We start from the raw sequence: 21516 nt of genomic DNA, 5'->3' as shown, positions 1-21516 counted from the left end.
GGCAGGGCCAAATCCAAAGCTGAACCCCGGGAGCTCTGCGAACAAAGAAGAGACAGGGAAATCTCTCCCAGCAGCCTCAGGAGGAGTGGACTAAATCTCAACAATCAACTTGATGTACCCAGCATCTGTGGAATACCTGAATAGACAACAAATCCTCCGAAATTGAGGAGGTGGACTTTGGGAGCAACGATATATATTTTGTTTTCCTTTTTTCTCTTTTTGTGAGTATATATGTGTATGCTTCTGTGTGTGATTTTGTCTGTATAGTTTTGCTTTTAGCATTTGTCCTAGAGGACTGTCTGTCCGTTTTTTTTGTTTTGTTTTGTTTTAGTATAGTTATCAGTGCTTGTTATTATTGGTGGATTTGTTTTTGGGTTTGGTTGTCCTCTTCTTTCTTTTAATTACTTTTAAAAATTCTTTTTTAATAATTCTTTTTTGTTATTTATCTTAATAACTTTATATTTTATTTTATCTTTTCCTTTCTGTCTTTCTTTTTTTCTCCCTTTTATTTGGAGCTGTGTGGATGACAGGCTCTTGGTGCTCCAGCCAGGCATCAGGGCTGTGCCTGGGAGGTGGGAGAGCCAAGTTCAGGACATTGGTCCACCAGAGACCTCCCAGCTCCACATAATATCAAATGGTGAAAATCTCCCAGAGATCTCCAACTCAGCACCAAGACCCGGCTCCACTCAACGACCAGCAAGCTACAGTGTTGGACACCCTATGCCAAACAACAAGCAAGACAGGAACACAACTCCACCCATTAGCAGAGAGGCTGCCTAAAATCATAATAAGGTAACAGACACCCCAAAACACACCACCAGACATGGACCTGCCCACCAGAAAGACAAGATCCAGCCTCATCCACCAGAACACAGAAACTAGTCCCTTCCACCAGGATGCCCACACAACCCACTGAACCAACCATAGCCACTGGGGCAGACACCAAAAACAACGCAAACTACGAACCTGAAGCCTGCAAAAAGGAGACCCCTAACAAAATAAATTAAGGAAAATGAGAAGACAAAGAAAAACACAGGAGATGAAGGAGCAAGGTAAAAACCCACCAGATCTAACAAATGAAGAGGAAATAGGCAGTCTACTGAAAAGAATTCAGAATAATGACAGTAAATATGATCCAGAATCTTGGAAATAGAATGGAGATCATAAAAGAAACATTTAACAGGGACCTAGAAGAACTAAAGAGCAAACAAACAGTGATGAACAACACAACAAATGAAATTAAAAATTCTCCAGAAGGGATCAATAGCACAATAACTGAGGCAGAAGAATGGATAAGTGACCTGTAAGATAAAATAGTGGAAATTACTACTGCAGAGTAGAATAAGGAAAAAGAATGAAAAGAACTGAGGACAGTCTCAGAGACTTCTGGGACAACATTAAACGCACCAACATTCGAATTATAGGGGTCCTAGAAGAAGAGGAAAAGAAAGGGACTGAGAAAATATTTGAAGACATTATAGTTGAAAATTTCCCTAATATGGGAAAGGAAATAGATAATCAAGTCCAGAGAGCACAGACAGTCCCATACGAGATAAATCCAAGGAGAAACATGTCAAGACACATATTAACCAAACTATCAAAATTAAATACAAAGAAAAAATCTTAAAAGCAGGAAGGGAAAACCAACAAATAACATAAAAGGGAATCCCCATAAGGTTAGCAGCTGATCTTTCAACAGAAACTCTGCAAGCCAGAAGGGAGTTGCAGGACATATTTAAAGTGATGAGGGGAAAAACCTACAACCAAGATTACTCTATCCAGCAAGAATCTCATTCAGATTTGACAGAGAAATTAAAAACTTTACAGACAAGCAAAAGCTAAGAGAATTCAGCACCATCAACCAAGCTTTACAACAAATGCTAAAGGAACTTCTCTAGGCAGGAAACACAAGAGAAGGAAAAGACCTACAGTAACAAACCCAAAACAATTAAGAAAATGGTAATAGGAACATACATATTGATAATTACCTTAAATGTAAATGGATTAAATGCTCCAACTAAAAGACATAAACAGGTGAATGGATACAAAAACAAGACCCATATATATCCTGTCTACAAGAGACCCACTTCAGACCTAGGGACACATACAGACTAAAAGTGAGGGGATGGAAAAGATATTCCATGTAAAAGGAAATCAAAAGAATGCCAGAGTAGCAATTCTCATATCAGACAAAATAGACATTAAAACAAAGACTATTACAAAAGACAAAGAAGGACGTTACATAATGATCAAGGGATCGATCTAAGAAGAAGATATAACAATGTAAATATTTATGCACCCAAAATATAAGCACCTCAATACACAAAGCAAATACTAACAGCCATAAAAGGGGAAATCGACAGTAACGCAGTCATAGTAGGGGACTTTCACACCCAACTTTCACCAATGGACAGATCATCCAAAATGAAAATAAATATGGAAACACAAGCTTTAAATGATACATTAAACAAGATGGACCTAAATGGTATTTATAGGACATTCCATCCCAAAACAACAGAATACACATTCTTCTCTAAGGCTCATGGAATATTCTCCAGGATAGATCATATCTTGGGTCACAAATCAAGCCTTGGTAAATTTAAGAAAATTGAAATCGTATAAAGTATCTTTTCTGAGCACAACACTATGAGACTAGATATCAATTACAGGAAAAAATCTGTAAAAAATACAAACACATGGAGGCTAAACAATACACTAGTAAATAACCAAAGGATCACTGAAGAAATCAAAGAGGAAATCAAAAAATACCTAGAAACAAATGACAATGAAAACAAGATGACCCAAAACCTATGGGATGCAGCAAAAGCAGTTCTAAGAGGGAATTTTATAGCAATACAGTCCTCCCTTAAAAACAAGAAACTTCTCAAATAAACAACCTAACCTTACACCTAGAGCAATTAGAGAAAGAAGAACAAAAAAAAATCCCAAAGTTAGCAGAAGGAAAGGAATCATAAAGCTCAGATCAGAAATAAATGAAAAAGAAATGAAGGAAACAATAGCAAAGATCAATAAAACTAAAATCTGGTTCTTTGAGAAGATAAACAAAATTGATAAACCATTAGCTATACTCATCAAGAAAAAAAGGGAGAAGACTCAAATCAATAGAATTAGAAACGAAAAAAGGAAAAGTAACAACTGACACTGCAGAAATACAAAGGACCATGAGAGATTACTACAAGTAACTCTTTGCCAATAAAATGGACAACTCGGAGGAAATGGACACATTCTTAGAAAAGCACAACCTTCCGAGACTGAAACAGGAAGAAATAGAAAATATGAACAGACCAATCACAAGCACTGAAATTGAAACTGTGATTAAAAATCTTCCAACAAACAAAAGCCCAGGACCAGATGGCTTCACAGGTGAATTCTATCAAACATTTAGAGGAGAGCTAACACCTATACCTCTCAAACTCTTCCAAAATATAGCAGAGGGAGGAACACTCCCAAACTCATTCTACCAGGGCACCATCACCCTGATACCAAAACCAGACAATGATGTCACAAAAAAAGAAAATTACAGACCAATATCACTGATGAACATAAACGCAAAAATTCTCAACAACATTCTAGCAAACAGAATCCAGCGACACATTAAAAGGATCATACACCATGATCAAGTGGGGTTTATCCCAGGAATACAAGGATTCTTCAGTATATGCAAATCAATCAATGTGATACACCATATTAACAAATTGAAGGAGAAAGATCATATGATCATCTCAATAGATGGAGAAAAAGCTTTCGACAAAATTCAACACCCATTTATGATAAAAACCCTTCAGAAAGTAGGCATACAGGGAACTTTTCTCAAGGTAATAAAGGCCATATATGACAAACTCACAGCCAACATCGTCCTCAATGGTGAAAAACTGAAAACAAGGTTGCCCACACTCACCACTATTATTCAACATAGTTTTGGAAGTTTTAGCCACTGCAATCAGAGAAGAAAAAGAAATAAAAGGAATCCAAATCAGAAAAGAAGAAGTAAACCGGTCACTCTTTGCAGATGACATGATACTATACATAGAGAATCCTAAAGATGCTACCAGAAAACTGCTAGAGCTAATCAATCAATTTGGTAAAGTAACAGGATACAAAATTAATGCACAGAAATCTCTGGCATTCCTATACACTAATGATGAAACATTTGAAAGTGAAATTAAGAAAACACTCCCATTTACCATTGCAACAAAAAGAATAAAATATCTATGAGTAAACCTACCAAAGGAGACAAAAGACCTGTATGCAGAAAATTATAAGACACTGATGAAAGAAATTAAAAATGATACAAACAGATGGAGAGATATACCATGCTCTTGGATTGGAAGAATCAACATTGTGAAAAGTCTTTACCACAAAAAGCAATCTACAGATTCAATGCAATCCCTATAAAATTACCACTGGCATTTTTCACAGAACTAGAACAAAAAATTTCACAATTTGTAAGGAAACACAAAAGACCCCGAATAACCAAAGCAATCTTAAGAAAGAAAAACGGAGCTGGAGGAATTAAGCTCCCAGACTTCAGACTATACTACAAAGCTAAGGTAATCAAGACAGTATGGTACTGGCACAAAAACAGAAATATAGATTAATGGGACAGGATGAAAGTCCAGAGAAAAACCCACGCACATATGGTCATCTTATTTATTAATTTTTTTTTTTTGCGGTGCGCGGGCCTCTCACTGTTGTGGCCTCTCCTGTTGTGCAGCACAGGCTCCAGATGCGCAGGCTCAGTGTCCATGGCTCACAGGCCTAGCCACTCCATGGCATGTTGGATCTTCCCAGACCGGGGCATGAACCCATATCCTCTCCATTGGCAGGGGGACTCTCAACCACTGCACCACCAGGGAAGCCTGGTCATCTTATTTTTGATAAAGGAGGCAAGAATATACAATGGAGAAATGACAGCCTCTTCAATAAGTGGTGCTGGGAAAACTGGACAGCTACATGTAAAAGAATGAAATTAGAACACTCCCTAACACCATACACAAAAATAAACTCAAAATGGATTAAAGACCTAAATGTAAGGCCAGACACTATCAAACTCTTAGAGGAAAGCATAGGCAGAACACTCTATGACATAAATCACAGCAAGATCCTTTTTGACCCACCTCCTAGAGAAATGGAAAGAAAATCAAAAATAAACAAATGGGACCTAATGAAACTTAAAAGCTTTTGCACAGCAAAGGAAACCATAAACAAGATGAAAAGACAGCCCTCATAATGGGAGAAAATATTTGCAAATGAAGCAACTGAGAAAGGATTAATCTCTAAAATTCACAAGCAGTACATGCAGCTCAGTATCAAAAAAAACAAACAACCCAATCCAAAAATGCGCAGAAGACCGAAATAGACATTTCTCCAAAGAAGATATACAGATTGCCAACAAACACATGAAAGCATGCTCAACATCGTTAATCATTAGAGAAATGCAGATCAAAACTACAATGTGGGGCTTCCCTGGTGGCGCAGTGGTTGAGAGTCCACCTGCCGATGCAGAGGGTATGGGTTCATGCCCCGGTCCAGGAAGATCCCACATGCCGCAGAGCAGCTAGGCCCGTAAGCCATGGACACTGAGCCTGCACGTCCGGAGCCTGTGCTCCGCAACGCGGGAGGCCACAACAGTGAGAGGCCCGCATACCGCAAAAAAAAAACAAAAACAAAAAACAGACAAACAAAAAAAACTACGATGCGATAGCATCTCACACCAGTCAGAATGGCCATCATCAAAAAATCTACAAATAATAAATTCTGGAGAGGCTGTGGAGAAAAGGGAACCCTCATACACTGTTGGTGGGAATGTAAATTTATACAGCCACTATGGAGAACAGTATAGAGGTTCCTTAAAAAAACTAAAAATAGAACTACCATACGACCCAGCAATCCTACTCTGGGCATATACCCTGAGAAAACCATAATTCAAAGAGTCATGTACCACAATGTTCATTGCAGCTCTATTTACAATAGCTAGGACATGGAAGCCACCTAAGTGTCCATCGACAGATGAATGGATAAAGAAGATGTGACATATATAGACAATGGAATATTACTCAGCCTTAAAAAGAAAGGAAACTGAGTTATTTGTAGTGAGGTGGATGGACCTAGAGTCTGTCTTACAGAGTGAAGTAAGTCAGAAAGAGAAAAACAAATACCGTACGCTAACACATATATATGGACTCTAAAAAAAAAAAAAGGTCGTGAAGAACCCAGGGGCAAGACGGGAATAAAGACACAGACCTACTAGAGAATGGACTTGAGGACATGGGGAGGCAGAAGGGTAAGCTGGGACGGAGTGAGAGAGTGACATGGACATATATACACTACCAAATGTAAAATAGATAGCTAGTGGGAAGCAGTCGCATAGCACAGAGAGATCAGCTCGGTGCTTTGTCACCAGCTAGAAGGGTGGGATAGAGAGGGTGGGAGGGAGGCAGATGCAAGAGGGAAGACATATGGGGATATATGTATATGAATAACTGATTTACTTTGTTATAAAGCAGAAACTAACACACCATTGTAAAGCAATTATACTCCAATAAAAATGTTAACAATAATTAATAATTACCCCTAAGAAAATAAATAAAATAAGTAAATACTGATGAGGCAACATCAATTTGGGGGTCACTGAGTAGTATTTAAGTGCCTGACTGCTAGGTGACTAACTCCTGGGCCAAGCATGGCATTTATTTATTGCCAAAATGTTAAAAATAAAGGAGTATATGACAAGTATAAAGAAATGTGAGTTTCCCTTTTTTTTCCTAATTAAGTTGAGTTTATTTTGGAGTGCAGCATAATTTCAGTTATGATTGGATTGGGAGCAAGAAAGAATACAAAGACTATCATAATGCCTGGGCTTGGGGACACTGAGAAAAAAGTAAGTGAGGGGAACAAGGCTGTGTTTGTGTCATTCTTGAAGTGTGAAGCAACACGTGCTCATAGCTCCCAGAATGCCTGACATAGGCCATTTCACAAATTAGCAATGAATTCTGGCTCTTTCTTCTTTGCCTTTCCCATTCTTGATCTTAGGCTCCGAATTTTACTAAATACAGTCTTTTTTTCTTCGATATTGTCTCTTCATCATTAATTTTGTTATTTTTGTTAGCTTCCAAATTTATGAATTTAGTTTCCAGGTTTAAAAAAAGTTTCAAAGGGCCAAATGAGCTTATTTACTGGGGTTCAAGTAGCAAAAGATGATCTCTGCTTTTGTATATGAAAAGTCTTAGGTAGTTCAAGTGCTAGTGAAATAACTTTTAGCAATTAACACATAGAAATGCAGATTCATCTAAAGTGTTTTTTTTTTTAGATTACATTTGAGGAAAAAATCATATTATGTAATTAAAATAATTAATATTAGTTAAATGTTTTACAGAAAACTCTTCAATGAACAGTATAAGAAAATCACTAAATCCAAGTGCAAGTATACAAAAGGTAGAATATTGCTGATCATTCATATTAGACTTGAAGAACCCATCTTTTTAATCGACAAGCTGAATGAATGAATGAAGTGAAAAAATGTTTTATATTACAATTAAACCAAAGCAATAAATAACCCCATAAATTTTATATTTGCTTAAAGTAACTATGAATAATTGTGTTCAAATGTTTCATTTCCTTAATCATTAAGTTGTTTGAGTGGGTTTTCTATGTTATACAACTGACAGCATTCCGGATGGCAAAAAGAAGGCAATTTATTATTAAAATTTTTCTTCAGAGTATTAAGTAAATCGTAATAGAAATTGAGAGTTGTCAGAACTTCAACCTAGATAGCAAGATCTTATCTATATTGAAATATATTAATATATTTGAATATATGGAGTTTTACAAATTCAAATAAAAATAATTATGGCCTTATTGATGGGCAAAATATTGCTGATTAGCAAACTCATGAACTATATATTATGTCAACTATGCAAAAATGTTTAATCATTGCCTAATCCTTTCTTAAACCTCCCATTTGTGTGAAGGAATATATTGTCTATAGTTTTTCTTAATTTGAGTTCTGACCACCTTGAGAATTCTGTGGATATCAGATAATTTATATATCACATCTACCTAGAGACTTATGTGCTTCCTTGGACCACTTTGGACATTAGCTAAGTTAGTGCCTGAGTAGTGCTCAAACACACAAACCAGGGCTGATTATCTACATTGGCCGTATTGAGGTTATTGCCCCTGATAAAGAGGACTGGCTTTGTTATTAGCACATATTGTTTACATGTGTGTGCAATTCTTTGGAGATGCAACAGAAATCTTTTGATTTTAATAATATTAGATGCACCCACATATATAATTTTACCTAAGTCCGTAATGCTCTGAAACAATGAAGTCTTTTCTACATCTACAGGTGCATTAATCTTGTATATCCAAGAAGGTGTCTCATAATAACATATGGTTCAAGCCTTAGGATTTAAAAAATAATTATCATGATGTCAGTTAAAATCAACAAGCAAAAAACATTCTCCAGGAATGTTTCAAGTTTCCAATTTTTATTTATTGCATGTATGATACTTTACAACATTATATTTCCTTTACACTAAACCAAGAATGATACTTTTGAAACTGATTAAGTACCATGATTAACGTCAAACAATATCCCTAAAATGATTGAGCCTAAAATGCAAAATAAAAGCAATTGAGAGGATTTTAGCAGTTCAAGGCTTCCCTTTGAAGAATCACCTTCATTTAATGCTCTTTTTACTGTTTAGTATTCATGCTGTTAGATTGAGTTTATTGTCTAGAATAGATGTTAGACTATAAGTGCTACCTTCAGATTTTGTTCTTTCCTTAATAGTGTGGTCTCGGCAATATAAATATTTTGCTCTTCTGAGTGTTTAATAAAACTCCCTTTAGTATTCTATATATGATTTTGCTCAGCAGATTTGTGTTATTAAAATGTATATAGTGGCACACAGAACATTTGGAAAACCCACATAAGACCAAACAATCTTATTTATTGTTAGCTTTCAACTGGCCTATTTTGCATGTAATGTCACAAGAACAAAAAGAAGACAATTTCAAATTTTAAGAACTACCTAGTTGATTAACTCATGAATTTACTGATATAGAACTTATAAACCCTTCGTGTATTAGATTGGGCTTCAAGCATTCAATAAAACACATTTAATGTGTTCAAGATTAAATCATACATTGTTTAAAATTAATTATTCTTTTTTAATTGCATTGTATAAACAGAAATGACCTGTTAATTTAAAGAAAGTCTATCAGCACAAAATGAATTCACTCATATAAACAAGCAAGATGAACTTGACCTTGTTTGAACTTGTTTTGATGTGGCCCAGATGGTAGGCTACATGCTTGAATAGCAGGCTAAAGCGGAGGAAAAACTCATAGAGTAAGATCTAGATTTATAGCCTTTTGCAAATTCCTACCTTGTATTGTCCTTTCGGCATCTGTTCTGCCGCCACTGCGGTCAGCTTCTATCTCTGGGGTCAGAGAGTCTAAAAGCACAGAAAGTTAAGAGTGACACACATTTCATTTGATTCCCATTGTCCTTTTTAAAAAAGCAACCTGTTACTTTGGTGCTGAATTAAAATTACATAAATCTTTGTCATCTTTTAAAGCTTGAACAAAGACTATAACCATGAGAACTATCAGAAGATTTGAATGGATAAATAATGCAAAATTGTTCATGAAATGAGATGGGGGGTTGGGAACTTCTCAGATTAATATTTTATTATGTTTCAGTACAGACAGATTTGGTTAAATAGAGAAGCAATGTCAAGTCTCAGATACTGAAGTAACAAAACTGTGGAAGCACCTATGAAATAAAACATTTCCCCAACACATATGACTCTTCTTCCCACCCTGCTTTCAAGCACAGCTTAATGAATCACAAGCCATAGAAATATACAAAACCACAAACACATGTCTAAAATTGCCTTTTGAGTATTCAAAATGAAAGTTAGTTAGCCATGCATAAAGATGCATCCTCTTACCATTTAAGACCCTGAGACTATCTGCTGAAGCTGCCTGTTTTAGTGTTTGTTCGGCTTGCTCACGCCGTTTTGTCTCAAATTCAAGTGCTTCCTGCAATTTTCTCTTTGCCTTCTTCTCCTTCTTTAGCCTCTTTTGAACTATGGCTAGAAAAGAGTATATGTACATTATTATATTTTAAATTTTTTGCAATGATCAAATTTCCACAAATGGTCTGTGTTTTATGTAATGTTCTTCTTCTTTTTTTTTTTCCTTGCTGGACTGCATCTGTCTATGCAGAGGAAGTTTAAAAACAGTAACCCACTTTTACCTAAAATAAATCTAAGTAAAATATCTAAGGAGGCCAATTTTTATTTAGCTTTGAACTATGACAAGATTGACTCTAATTGTCATATGTGGAGGCAGATTTAATGGGAAACTAATTTTAATAGATATTTCTATTCACTAATAAAGGAAGACTGATTAAGTAAATTTTGTGGCTTAGTCTCTGCCCTGGAATCAGACTAACACAAAGTAGTCTGAATAGTGCAAAACTTTATGACTCCTATCTCTTTATGAAGCATCAATTTTGAGTAGTAAATGGAGCATTTCCCCTATAAATGCTTTACAAAGATGTTGCACCAGCAAAATTTTTAATAACTCTTTCTTGAAATTTTAGAAAATGCAACAAATATTACTGTATATGAGGAGCTAAATAATCTTAATTATTGTTAACACATATAAGCAGATATTTTTGGATGAAGCTATTGCAATTTTCTTAGAGATATTAATAATTTCTTCATAGCAAATATATATGCACTATAACATATTTCAAGAAAGTTTTACTTTTACTCTGCAGGAATCTGATGAGTATAAAGCTTCACTGCTACTTATATAAAAAAGTAGCTTATGATACAAAAAGTTAACTATGATGAATTTTTCTCCTACTGGACAATTTATATATTTGTATATAACATGTAATCAATAAATAATGACAAATGTTCCTCACAAAATATACGTTAACTGTACTTTCATACATACAATAATTGATCATTGTTTTAACTTTTATACTATATATAAAGTAAGCAATCAGCATATGGAAATCATAAAAGTCCTTTCTCTGAAATAATTTGCTCTTGGATAGTTGATAAACATTGTGGATGTGAATGTGACAGAATCAGTATTAGAAAATCCTTCTGGTAGAGTTAGTCACAAGAAGTAATCATTCCAAGTTTATTATATGATTACTTACTACAGATTAAAGAACAACATTTTTTATTTAGCACAATATTTACTCAAAATATAAAATAAGGTAATAATGGCTCATGTAAGAGTTTTACTTTCAATTTCTAATTTACACAAATCCCATTTTTATAATCATTATTATTAAGATGGCAGACCATTAACTTGTCTGGTTTGTTGTTGCTGGTATTATATATTAACAGAAACTGTATTTTATCAAAATGTACATTGAGTACAGTCTTATAAGAAAAACAAAACTGGTTTCAAATAAATGATAATTTCCTTTATTTAATAGTGTGAAAATCATATGCTTATCTTAACAAAATTACTTGCCTACTCTTTCCCTTTCCAAAGATGATTGTTTATAAGTCCCTTTAAATAGAAACAGTAATTTCTGAATTATTTATTTGGATTGTGTACTCCCATGGCACTGAAAGCTCAATATCCAGCGCCTTGCCATAGACGGCTCACTGCTTCCTCCTGTGTGACTTGAAGCAAATGGGATTGCCATGTTCTCTCTTCAAGGTAATATGCTGCTTCAATAGACACACTCATAATAGATAATTACTGATAGTTATTACTCTTAATTTGTTGTTCATAATTAATTAAATGGGAGGTGCATGACGTGATCTGTGAAACATTTTGCCCTATACCTCTAGTGGTTAAAGGAATAAAACAGAATGTAAATCTTCCAACAGTTGTGAACCAACAAAATTCTGAAAGTCTCTCAAGTAACCAAAAGGTTACTTTAGGAATTCAAGGGTCTGCTTTTAAGTCTTCTAAAAAAAAACACTTCTCCAAGTGAGAACAAAATCAAGACATGGCTATCTCATGGAAGATCGTTCCACAGAATGAACCATGTTCACTTAGAACATACCCTGCTATCAATGTTTATCTTGTTCTGATTCCTCTAGTATCTAAATCTATGCGAAATCACATTATTTAGAACAGTGCTATACACCTGGGGTGACAGTTTCCCAAATCAGCCTCATCCCAGGACCCACTAGCGTTGCTTCATAGTAACTAATGAAAAACCTTTAAGTCCTGCCAGTTTTGAAAGCAAAACAGAAAGAATGATTTTTAAATGACCATGTCAAACATATCAAAGGAGAAAGTGTGGAGTATTTATAATGAGTACTTATTAAATGAGAGAAAAGGAGCTCCCCCTTCTAGAATACTGAGGAGAACCTTAGAGCTGAGACAAACGGGAAGTGGTTGTAAAGAAAATATTCTTCGATTTCATACATAAAATAAACACATAAATATGAATGACCTTCAAAATTATCTATACATGCACTGTAAAGTGTGTAAAAAGCAGATCATAGATTGATAATATCATTATTTTTACCCAATAAAAATTCATATCAGTTTCTACTCTGATGTGTATTTGACCTTGTTGGATAAAAATGAGGCATTCAGAAAGAAAATTATACAAACACTCAACTTTGGTCATTTGTTCAGATATTCATCAGTCTCCCATTTCAGTTGATAAATATCTTACTAAATCTGCTTCGCCTGAATAATCAGTATTTTCTAGTTTAGCTTTATGACTTTAAGTTTTTCAAAGGGCAATTGTGAATGAATATAAAATTTTTCTTCATGGCTGTCATCTTATCAGAGCACCTTCTTATCTTAAAATTATGAATTTGTTAAATGCTGTAAGCAATAAAAATTATGTGATTAATGATATAATTGATATATTTCAACCCCCTGAGGTATGAACAGAAGAGAAACAATGTACTTTGGAGATTAAGAAGCACAGTAAGCCCAGGATTCAAATCCTGCTCTAAAATTTAGCTAAAAGTAAAAACAAAAAAGTTACGGTCTCACAGTAAATCACGAAACATAGTATTGTTATGTTGAATATTTGACATAAAGTATTAGACTTAGTTGGAAGTTTGAAAATACCTCTATTCTTTTGTTCCATCGCCAACTGCTTCTCCAGTGTTTCCCTTAATTCTCTTTCCCTTAAAAAATCCATCTTCAGTTCTGTTTTTTCAAGTTGAACCTGTTTTTCTTGAGCTCTGGCATTATCTATGGCAACTTTCAAGAGCCCCTGTACAAAGAAGGTATTCAGAATTGTAATATTTTGGTATGAAGCACATTTCATTCATTACTTTAAAGTATTTTAAAAGAGAACAACCCACTTATCAAATTCTTTGGCTCCTGTTGTGCAGTCACTCTGTACTCACTAGGACAAATAATATAACTAAAGCAAAAAAAAATCTAAATTTAATTAAACTATTTTAGAAAGACAAATATTTTTGGCATGGAGGTTCAACTGCTTCTAATTAGAATATCTAGATTTAAAACTATATGAGGGTAGCACATAAGCGTGTCTAAGAGATAAATACCGTGGAGAAAATTAGACTGGAGCTGTTCCACGTGTAATTATCTGACATAGTTTATATAAGCCCACGTGATGCTGGCAGTACCCACCTATCTCTCAGGGCTCATTCTCTACTACTCCCTACTGAGATTATATGCGACACCAGTGGCCTTTCGTTTCTCAAGGCACTGATTTGTTTCTGCACCAGGGACTTGGGTCTTTCTGATACCCTCCTGAATGCTTTTTCTCCCGAGTTTGCATGGCTCATCCTTCATTCATCGCACGTTTGTTCCGTCACCACTCAAGAAAGGCCTTCTCTTCCCATCTTATCTGGAACAGCCCTCCAAACTCACCTGCTTATTCCCTCCTTAAAATTCTTCATAGTATTATTATGTAATTTTGTCATATATTTATTCATTTAGTGCGTTATGTTGCATCTTCTCCACTGAAAGTTAAGCTCTCTGAGGCAGGGACATTTTCTCTCATTGGGTACTACGTCCCTAAAACCTAGAGAGTGCCTACCATAGAGTAGCTTTTTAAATTTTGATGAATAGAAATTATAATACTGGTATATTTTTCTCGAGCTACATAATATGTGTAAGGGATCCAAAACTTAGTGGCTTAATAGTGCATTATTTTTAAAAAGGCAATCAAAATGGCTATAAACAGAAGATAACTTTTAGGGGACTATTTGACAGTATATATAATAATTCAAGAGCATATGGTGAAGGCAAACTATATTTATTTATATAACATAAAGTCATATATATGTAATTTGACTGTATTCTATTTTTAAAAATTAGTAGTATTCTCAGGTTTTTGAAAATGAGATTATGAGAATATGTAAAACATATACAAAGCATTCTGCATGTGTTCTCTTCTAAGATGCTTTAGAAAATTATTAGTAAACTTATTAGTAAAAATTGGAGCTAAAATTTCCATCCTTATCAACTCAGCAATACAAAATGCTGTTTTGAAGAAGATGTTTTGCTTTGGTTTGTGAACATCAGCCCCTGAATTTTTCAATTGAAATTAGAAATGAAATGGAAGTTAATGCCAATTGTAGATATATTCTAGAATGTGACCCCTTTGCAGGAGACACCACAAGCAGTTTGATTCAGGAATTTCAACTCCAGCTTGACTTGTTAGTGCAATAGGAATGTACCTTCAGCTCAGCCCACTGATGTAGCATTGTCACAAGCCATTTTTAGTCTCTTTTCAAGCACATATAAATTATTTCATATTTGTTGTTACTGACCCTGAGTTTTATGGATTAATTCTTGTGATATGAAACAAACCAGAGAATTTCTATGTGGCAGTTCATCCCTCCCTACTATTTTGTTTTTAGCAATAAAACATAGCTGCTAAGAAAACTGCCATCTTAATTCAGTAACATTCCTGTGTATGTTTCTTCTTCATCTGAAACAAACAATTAGTAACAAATAAAAGAGATCATTACATCAAGTGCCCTTTTAGATCACCCCAATTAAAACTTTAGTTTTGCTGTATTTTAATTCTAAGATACCAAATTCTAATTTTCTGCTCTGATTGCTCTTGTTGACTTATCTTTGAAAGATGTACTCTCTGTGCAATGTCTAGATATTATTTAGCAAGATGCCAATGTTGGCACCACTTAATGTGTTGATTGGTTGTATTACCAGTAGCTGTTTAAAATAAATTACTATTAAACTATTATTGTCCTTGGCTGACAAAACACAATATTTTGGCATTTTTAAAATATGAAACAATCATTATGAATAAACATGTTGAATAATGTTAAGCTGCAACTCTAATTTGTATAATTTTATATTAATATTTGTTGTAAAGTATGAAGTTGCTAAGAACATTTATATTTACTGTTTCCTTTTGTTACTGTTGCTGCTAATGTCACTAATGGTAATATATTACCTATTCCTGCTGATTATGTCTGAAAAATATTAGCTTATAGGATCCAATACCATCTAGGGAATACTTATAAGCTGTATAAAATTAAGTTTCATTTTTAGACTTTAAATCAGTGCACATCAGGAGTCCAGTGTGAACAAAAATCTTCACTAGAGTCAAACAGATGCATATGCAAAAAATATGGTATTGCCTGTGACCGCTCTGCTGCAAAAAATACAGAAAACCGATTAAATTTCAGTGCAGCAGGGAGCTGGGAAAAGCAATAGCAAGTAGTGTTCACAACATCTACAAATCACTGGGACACCATTTTAACCATCACCGATAATAGTACTTTCAGATTTGTGTGACTTCTGTAAGTTTTCCAGGTAGATCATATGCAAAAGGTCACACTAAATGCTGGGTCTCATGTGGTCGTGCAGTATCAAGAAAATTCTACGATGACAGTAAAATACACGGGGCTTAAAACATGAATTTGCTTCCAAGGGGAGGTCAGTTCTCATGATGTTGAAGTTGGACCATGACAGTTGTGAAGAAATGCATTTACTCTATGCATTAGCTCTATGCATAGCTTACTCTATGACACAGCAGTTGTTTGACCTCAAATTTCTTTTCTATAGGTCAGGCATAATGGTTGTCATAATACACAAACATTTTTGTTTTCTGAAATGATCTACCATGTAAATTAAATTATTTCCATAATTTTCAGAGAATGAGTCTATTATATATATAATATACATATATATATATTTAAGGACACTGATTAATCTAGCAATATCTCAACTATTTCTATAGCCTAGGAAGTACAAATATCTGTTTGTATAAGGGAACTACAAGATATACTGATATAAAAGAAACATTTCTTAATTTGCTAGTTAGATCCTAGAGGAAGAAAAGCTTACTTAATCCATATTTGTATTTTGTACACATTTATTTCAGAATCAGATGACACGTAAGGTTCCATGAATGTCACTGAAACTCACGTGCCAAAATTTGTGCTCAATAATTTGCTGCTTCTAATGAAAGTAAATAACTTAGTTGGAGGAGATTTTTAGCTGTCACCTATTCTAACTAAAACCTTTTAAATATTAGAAAACCAAGGTCCAGAAGGAACAGGTGACTTATCCAAGATCCCAAACTAGTAAGTTGACTAAGCCTGGATCAGAAATCCCTAGCTTATTTAACTTTTTTTTTTTCTTTTGTTTCTTTCCAGGATGAGAAGGAATAGAGTGCCTTGAAACCAGGAACTTTTATAGACAGAAAAAAATATATAATAGCACAGTATCAACTAACACATTTTCACAGCTCTTGTGACAAAAGTTATAGCTATACTTGGTTTAATGTTATGGTTACTGTTCTCCGAAGTCGATTAACAATGACCTCTCCATCAAAAGCACTTCTAGGTATCCTACACTGGATATTGGTGTCTAGAGATCCTACAACGGGTAGAATTTCCTAAGTGATAAGAGCAACAGAGGTGAAATGGGTCGTCTGTTATTCACGATAAGCCCCTTGCAACTACACCTGAGTTTCTGTTACTAAGTAGACTTTTGGAAAGCCCCTAAAGGATGGGTGAGGTTCCGAGAGCTTCTGGATTGGTCAGCATGTGGAGGTACTGGCTGGGTGGCATGTGCAGAGGGCACAGAAGCTCTATGCCTCATCCCACATACCTTGCCCTATGCATCTCTTCTATCTGGCTGCTCCTGAGTTATATTGGACAAGTCATCTGCTCCTTCTTGACCTTGGTTTTCTCATCTTTCATAATAAACTGGGTATTTAGTAAGTAAAACATCTTCCTAAGTTCTGTGAGCTGCTCTAACAAATTAATTGAACTCATGGCGGTGGGGGGTGGGAACCTCCAATCTGTAGCTGTTTGGTCACAAGCACAGGTTATAATCTGGATTTAAAATTGACAATGGAAATGGGGGCAAGGAGTGCAGTCTTGTGGGACTGAACTCTTAACCTGTGAGATCTGATGCTATCTCTAGGTAGATAGTGCCAGAATTGAGTTAAATTGTAGGGCACCCAGCTGGGGTTGCAGAATTGCTTGGTATGGGAAAAACTACCAGACATTTCTTGATCAGAAGCGTCAGAAGTTAACTAGTGTTGGAGTAGAGTAGAGGAGACTTATACAGGAGTATTTTTCCTGTATAAGGACTCATTAAGATTACTCAGTAAATATTAGTTTTTACTATTTATGTTATTATCATTGTTGTTGTATACAATATAAATTAGTAAATACAATATAGAGTCCAGATTTTTAAGAGGTTAATGCTACTGTCTTCATTATAGTAAACTGGGTTAAAAATACTGGCTATATTTTACTGGTTTTTTTTATATGATCTCTTTTCACAAGTTGGTAATGGGAAAAAAGGGGAGAAGATTAATATATTATTATGATTAAAGATAAAAAGATATAATGTAAGACCAATATATCTGATTCTAGTCTACCCATATTTTGAAGCCAGTGTCCTATTTTGTTGTTTACCTTTTCGAAAAGTTTCCTTCTAATTCTCTTATCTGACTCTGTTATAATTAAAAATATGTATTGATGATGCCAATGAAAAATGATTAATTTCTTTGAAATGTATAAATTATAACATTACTGGCATGACATTGAAATGTAAAGACTGGAATATGTATAATCAGAATATTTGGTCAATTTTTTTTTTTTTTTTGCGGTACACAGGCCTCTCACTGTTGTGGCCTCTCCCGTTGCGGAACAACAGGCTCCGGACGCGCAGGCTCAGCGGCCATCGCTCACGGGCCCAGCCGCTCCGCGGCATGTGGGATCTTCCCGGACCGGGGCACAAACCCGTGTCCCCTACATCGGCAGGTGGACTCTCAACCACTGCGCCACCAGGGAAGCCCTGGTCAAATTATTTTTCATTGTCTTCCCTTAAATATAGAAGTAACGAATACTTCTTAAATACAACATTTAGATTATGTTTATTTATTAGACCATAATGAACCAATCTGGGACTGCCATGCATTGTGGTTTTAACATCCCTTTTAGGTCTTCCTTGTTTGTTTAATACCACCACATAGACAAACCACACTGACCCAAACTCCTATCCTCTCTCCTCTTATGGCATATATCTTTAGTGCTAACTTCACCCCTAACTAAACTTTATATTCTCTACCTTATTTTACCTTTCTACTTATTTACCTATTCTTATTTTAATATTTGTAAGTCATTTAAAATAATTCTTGTAAATAGGATAAACAATGTAAATCATTTGTTCCTGGTCCTATGTACAAATAGATCCCAGTTATTCTTTACAGCGTGAAAGCTCAGATTGAGTAAGTAGGTAAAATTCTCCTTTCAGTTTGTTCAAATGGTAGTCAATGATCGAAGGTGTCACATCCAGTAAATTGACACTAAAATTCTACTTTCCTCACCTATAATCTCACAGGGAGTTCTCCACAGATGTGTTTGATTAAGGAAGCCATAATGAAAGACTACCCACATTGAAAAAAATAAAATAAAATTCCATATAAAATACATTTTTAAAAATCCTAAAAAGCAAAATCTAGAATGAATCCATATCTCTCACTAAAGTGAAATTGCTGTCTTTTACTGAAGATATCTTTATCCTTCATTACTTTTAATTTCTGAAACACTCAAATTTTAAGAAAGAACAGTATAGTTCTAGAAGGTTGCAAAAATCTAGTGCCTAAAGGTATATAATATATATATATATTTTCTATACTACATATATTTTTCTATACTATTGATATATATAAAATATGTATTTTCTATACTATATATAGTACATATATATTTTAAAATACTGGTCTACAGTATTTTTCCACAGGCCCTCTTTTAAAGCACTAAGAAATAACATTTATGAAAATTCAATTCTGATAACACATTATGGAAAGGACATCTGTAGTAATCATTACAAATTTTAAAATTGAAAATTATCAAATTATAGAATATCATGAAATTAACTTATTGAATATTAGAACAATAACTCCTTAAATTATTCTTAAGAGATGTTTGGTCATTAACTTTAAGGAAAAATAGAGTCTATGTGCACTAAATTTAAATATAACCCAATGTCTTGGGTTTAATTATAATAACAAATATACATAAAAAACCTTTCGTTTCAAACATGAAATTGTATGATGTAAAAAATATAAACATTTTTAACTCAATTCTTTTTCATTGTCATTGTGATAAAATACCTTCAAAGGAAATATGGAGCTTTAAACTTACCACGCCAAAAGAGTGTTACCATTTGAAACAGAAAGCAGAGAACCCCATTATATATAATTGAAATTGCAGAGGAAATTGAGGTAGACAGAATGTAATTACCCAAATTAGAATTTGGACAGCAAACACATTTATACTGTATGCCCCATAAGCCAGGGTCATGACTGTTTAAACATTCTATACCATTTCTAGGATATTACTATAACTCAATATATGTGGCAATAATAAAAGAGCTAGCATCTATGACCTTTTGCAAAATAATGTGAAGCCATTACTTAACATAAATCCAGTATGTGTGTCTAATGAGTGTGTATATATATATATATATATATATATACATGTATATATGTATGTATGTATGTATTGTGTGTTTGTATTACTGTGCATGGAACTCAATAAGATTTTTCATCTTTATTTTACCTTATGTACACATATGTGCATACACATATACATGTATATAGGTATTAAATCCATACATATAAATATATAATATCTACATATATATACATACTTATATATATGCAAGACTGAAGTGAACAAGCATAATTTATTTTAAATGAAGTATTCTTATTGTAAGTGTTCTAACTTTATCAGACACAGTTTCCTATGATTTGGGACTAGAAATAAATAACTTAGTTTGCCTTGATGATCATCCTATCATCAACTCTTCCTAAAATATACCTCTCAAGGCTGGTTGGAAGGTTAGAGAGTATATTAAATCTAGAGATATATTCAATGAAATAAATTATTTGTCTAAAATTTGTACGTTTTAAAACTGAAGTTTCCTTTTTTTTTTCTTTAAAGAAATAATTCCAATTTGAGGTGATGCAGATATTTCCAGTCTGAGTATTACTGGCCAGGGGTGGGTGGAAAAACACTCTCAAACTGACAGAATTTGACTTAGTGATGTGGTTTTCACACACAATGCAAGGGTCCCTGTGTAAACCCACTCTTCAGATGAGCAAGCTCGTCTATACTAGTGAATGTTTACACAGAAATGTTTTCTCTGCTGAAATTGAAATTAAATTACCACTTTCCTGGTTAAAGAGGTTTTAGTTAGTGAAGATACAGACACCTAAATGGAGAAATTTAAGTTAAATGCTTAGCTTCATATGGGGTTATATACATAAGAAAATAAATTGTTCCCTTACTTCTCAGAGTGTCCATTTTAAAACGTTGAGGGATATTTTCTGAAAGCATTTAATTTGACAAAGGAGAAATTCATTAAAAACTCTACCTTGGAAAACAATAATATGGGCCAAATTTTGAAAAAAATAAGTTTTATGTTTATTCTAAAATATAATCAATTATTTAGCCTTGATTACATTTAGGCTAGACTGATGATTTATTTCAATTACTGAGATATAAAACCTTAAAGTTGAATACAGTTCTGGAGACTCTAATTACGTTAGTATTAAAAATGCCATATTAATAGATGAGAAGATATGTTACATTAAAGGCCTTCTGTTATGTCCTTGGAGGGGTAAATAAAATTAATTACATTTCTACTGGGAGAAAGTTTAATATGGTAGGAAATGTGTACAGAAAAATATCACTAAGGATCGAGTGCTTGAGCAAAGATTAAAAAAAAAAAAAATTACCAGCACTGTATCTGTAAGCGTATGCTTACTACTAGCTATTCCAAGTGTGTTGAAGTAGATGGCAAAAATCTCCATCTGGGGTCCACATGACCACTTCATGTGTGGGCAAGAAAATTATGCTTTCTTTTATCCCAAACACTCTTATTATTTTGGCTCCATGCTCTATGTTATTGCTAACTGTAAGTATTTTTGATTCATAATGTACTGTACGTAAAATATACATCCTGAAGACTACATAGGAAATCCGTGGAAAGTTTTGTATG

General features: G+C 34.2%; 1 protein-coding gene across 5 annotated transcripts in view; it reads right to left on the bottom strand.

Moving 5' to 3' along the window:
- The window catches only part of DACH1 (dachshund family transcription factor 1), a gene marked incomplete at its 5' end in the record, with an annotated part of 415516 nt that overhangs the window by 29243 nt on the left and 364757 nt on the right, over positions 1 to 21516 (bottom strand). For all 5 annotated transcript variants that reach the window (XM_082675572.1, XM_082675573.1, XM_082675575.1 and 2 more), the window contains 3 exons: positions 9417 to 9485; positions 9984 to 10127; positions 13111 to 13258. In XM_082675572.1, coding sequence (XP_082531698.1) covers positions 9417 to 9485; positions 9984 to 10127; positions 13111 to 13258 — 361 coding nt within the window. The remainder of the gene's footprint in view (positions 1 to 9416; positions 9486 to 9983; positions 10128 to 13110; positions 13259 to 21516) is intronic.

This window comes from Grampus griseus, assembly GCF_964374135.1.
Source record: "Grampus griseus genome assembly, chromosome: 18".
Lineage (NCBI taxonomy): Eukaryota > Metazoa > Chordata > Mammalia > Artiodactyla > Delphinidae > Grampus > Grampus griseus.
Note: the sequence above shows the minus strand (reverse complement) of the source record. Positions and strands in the feature narration are given on the sequence as shown.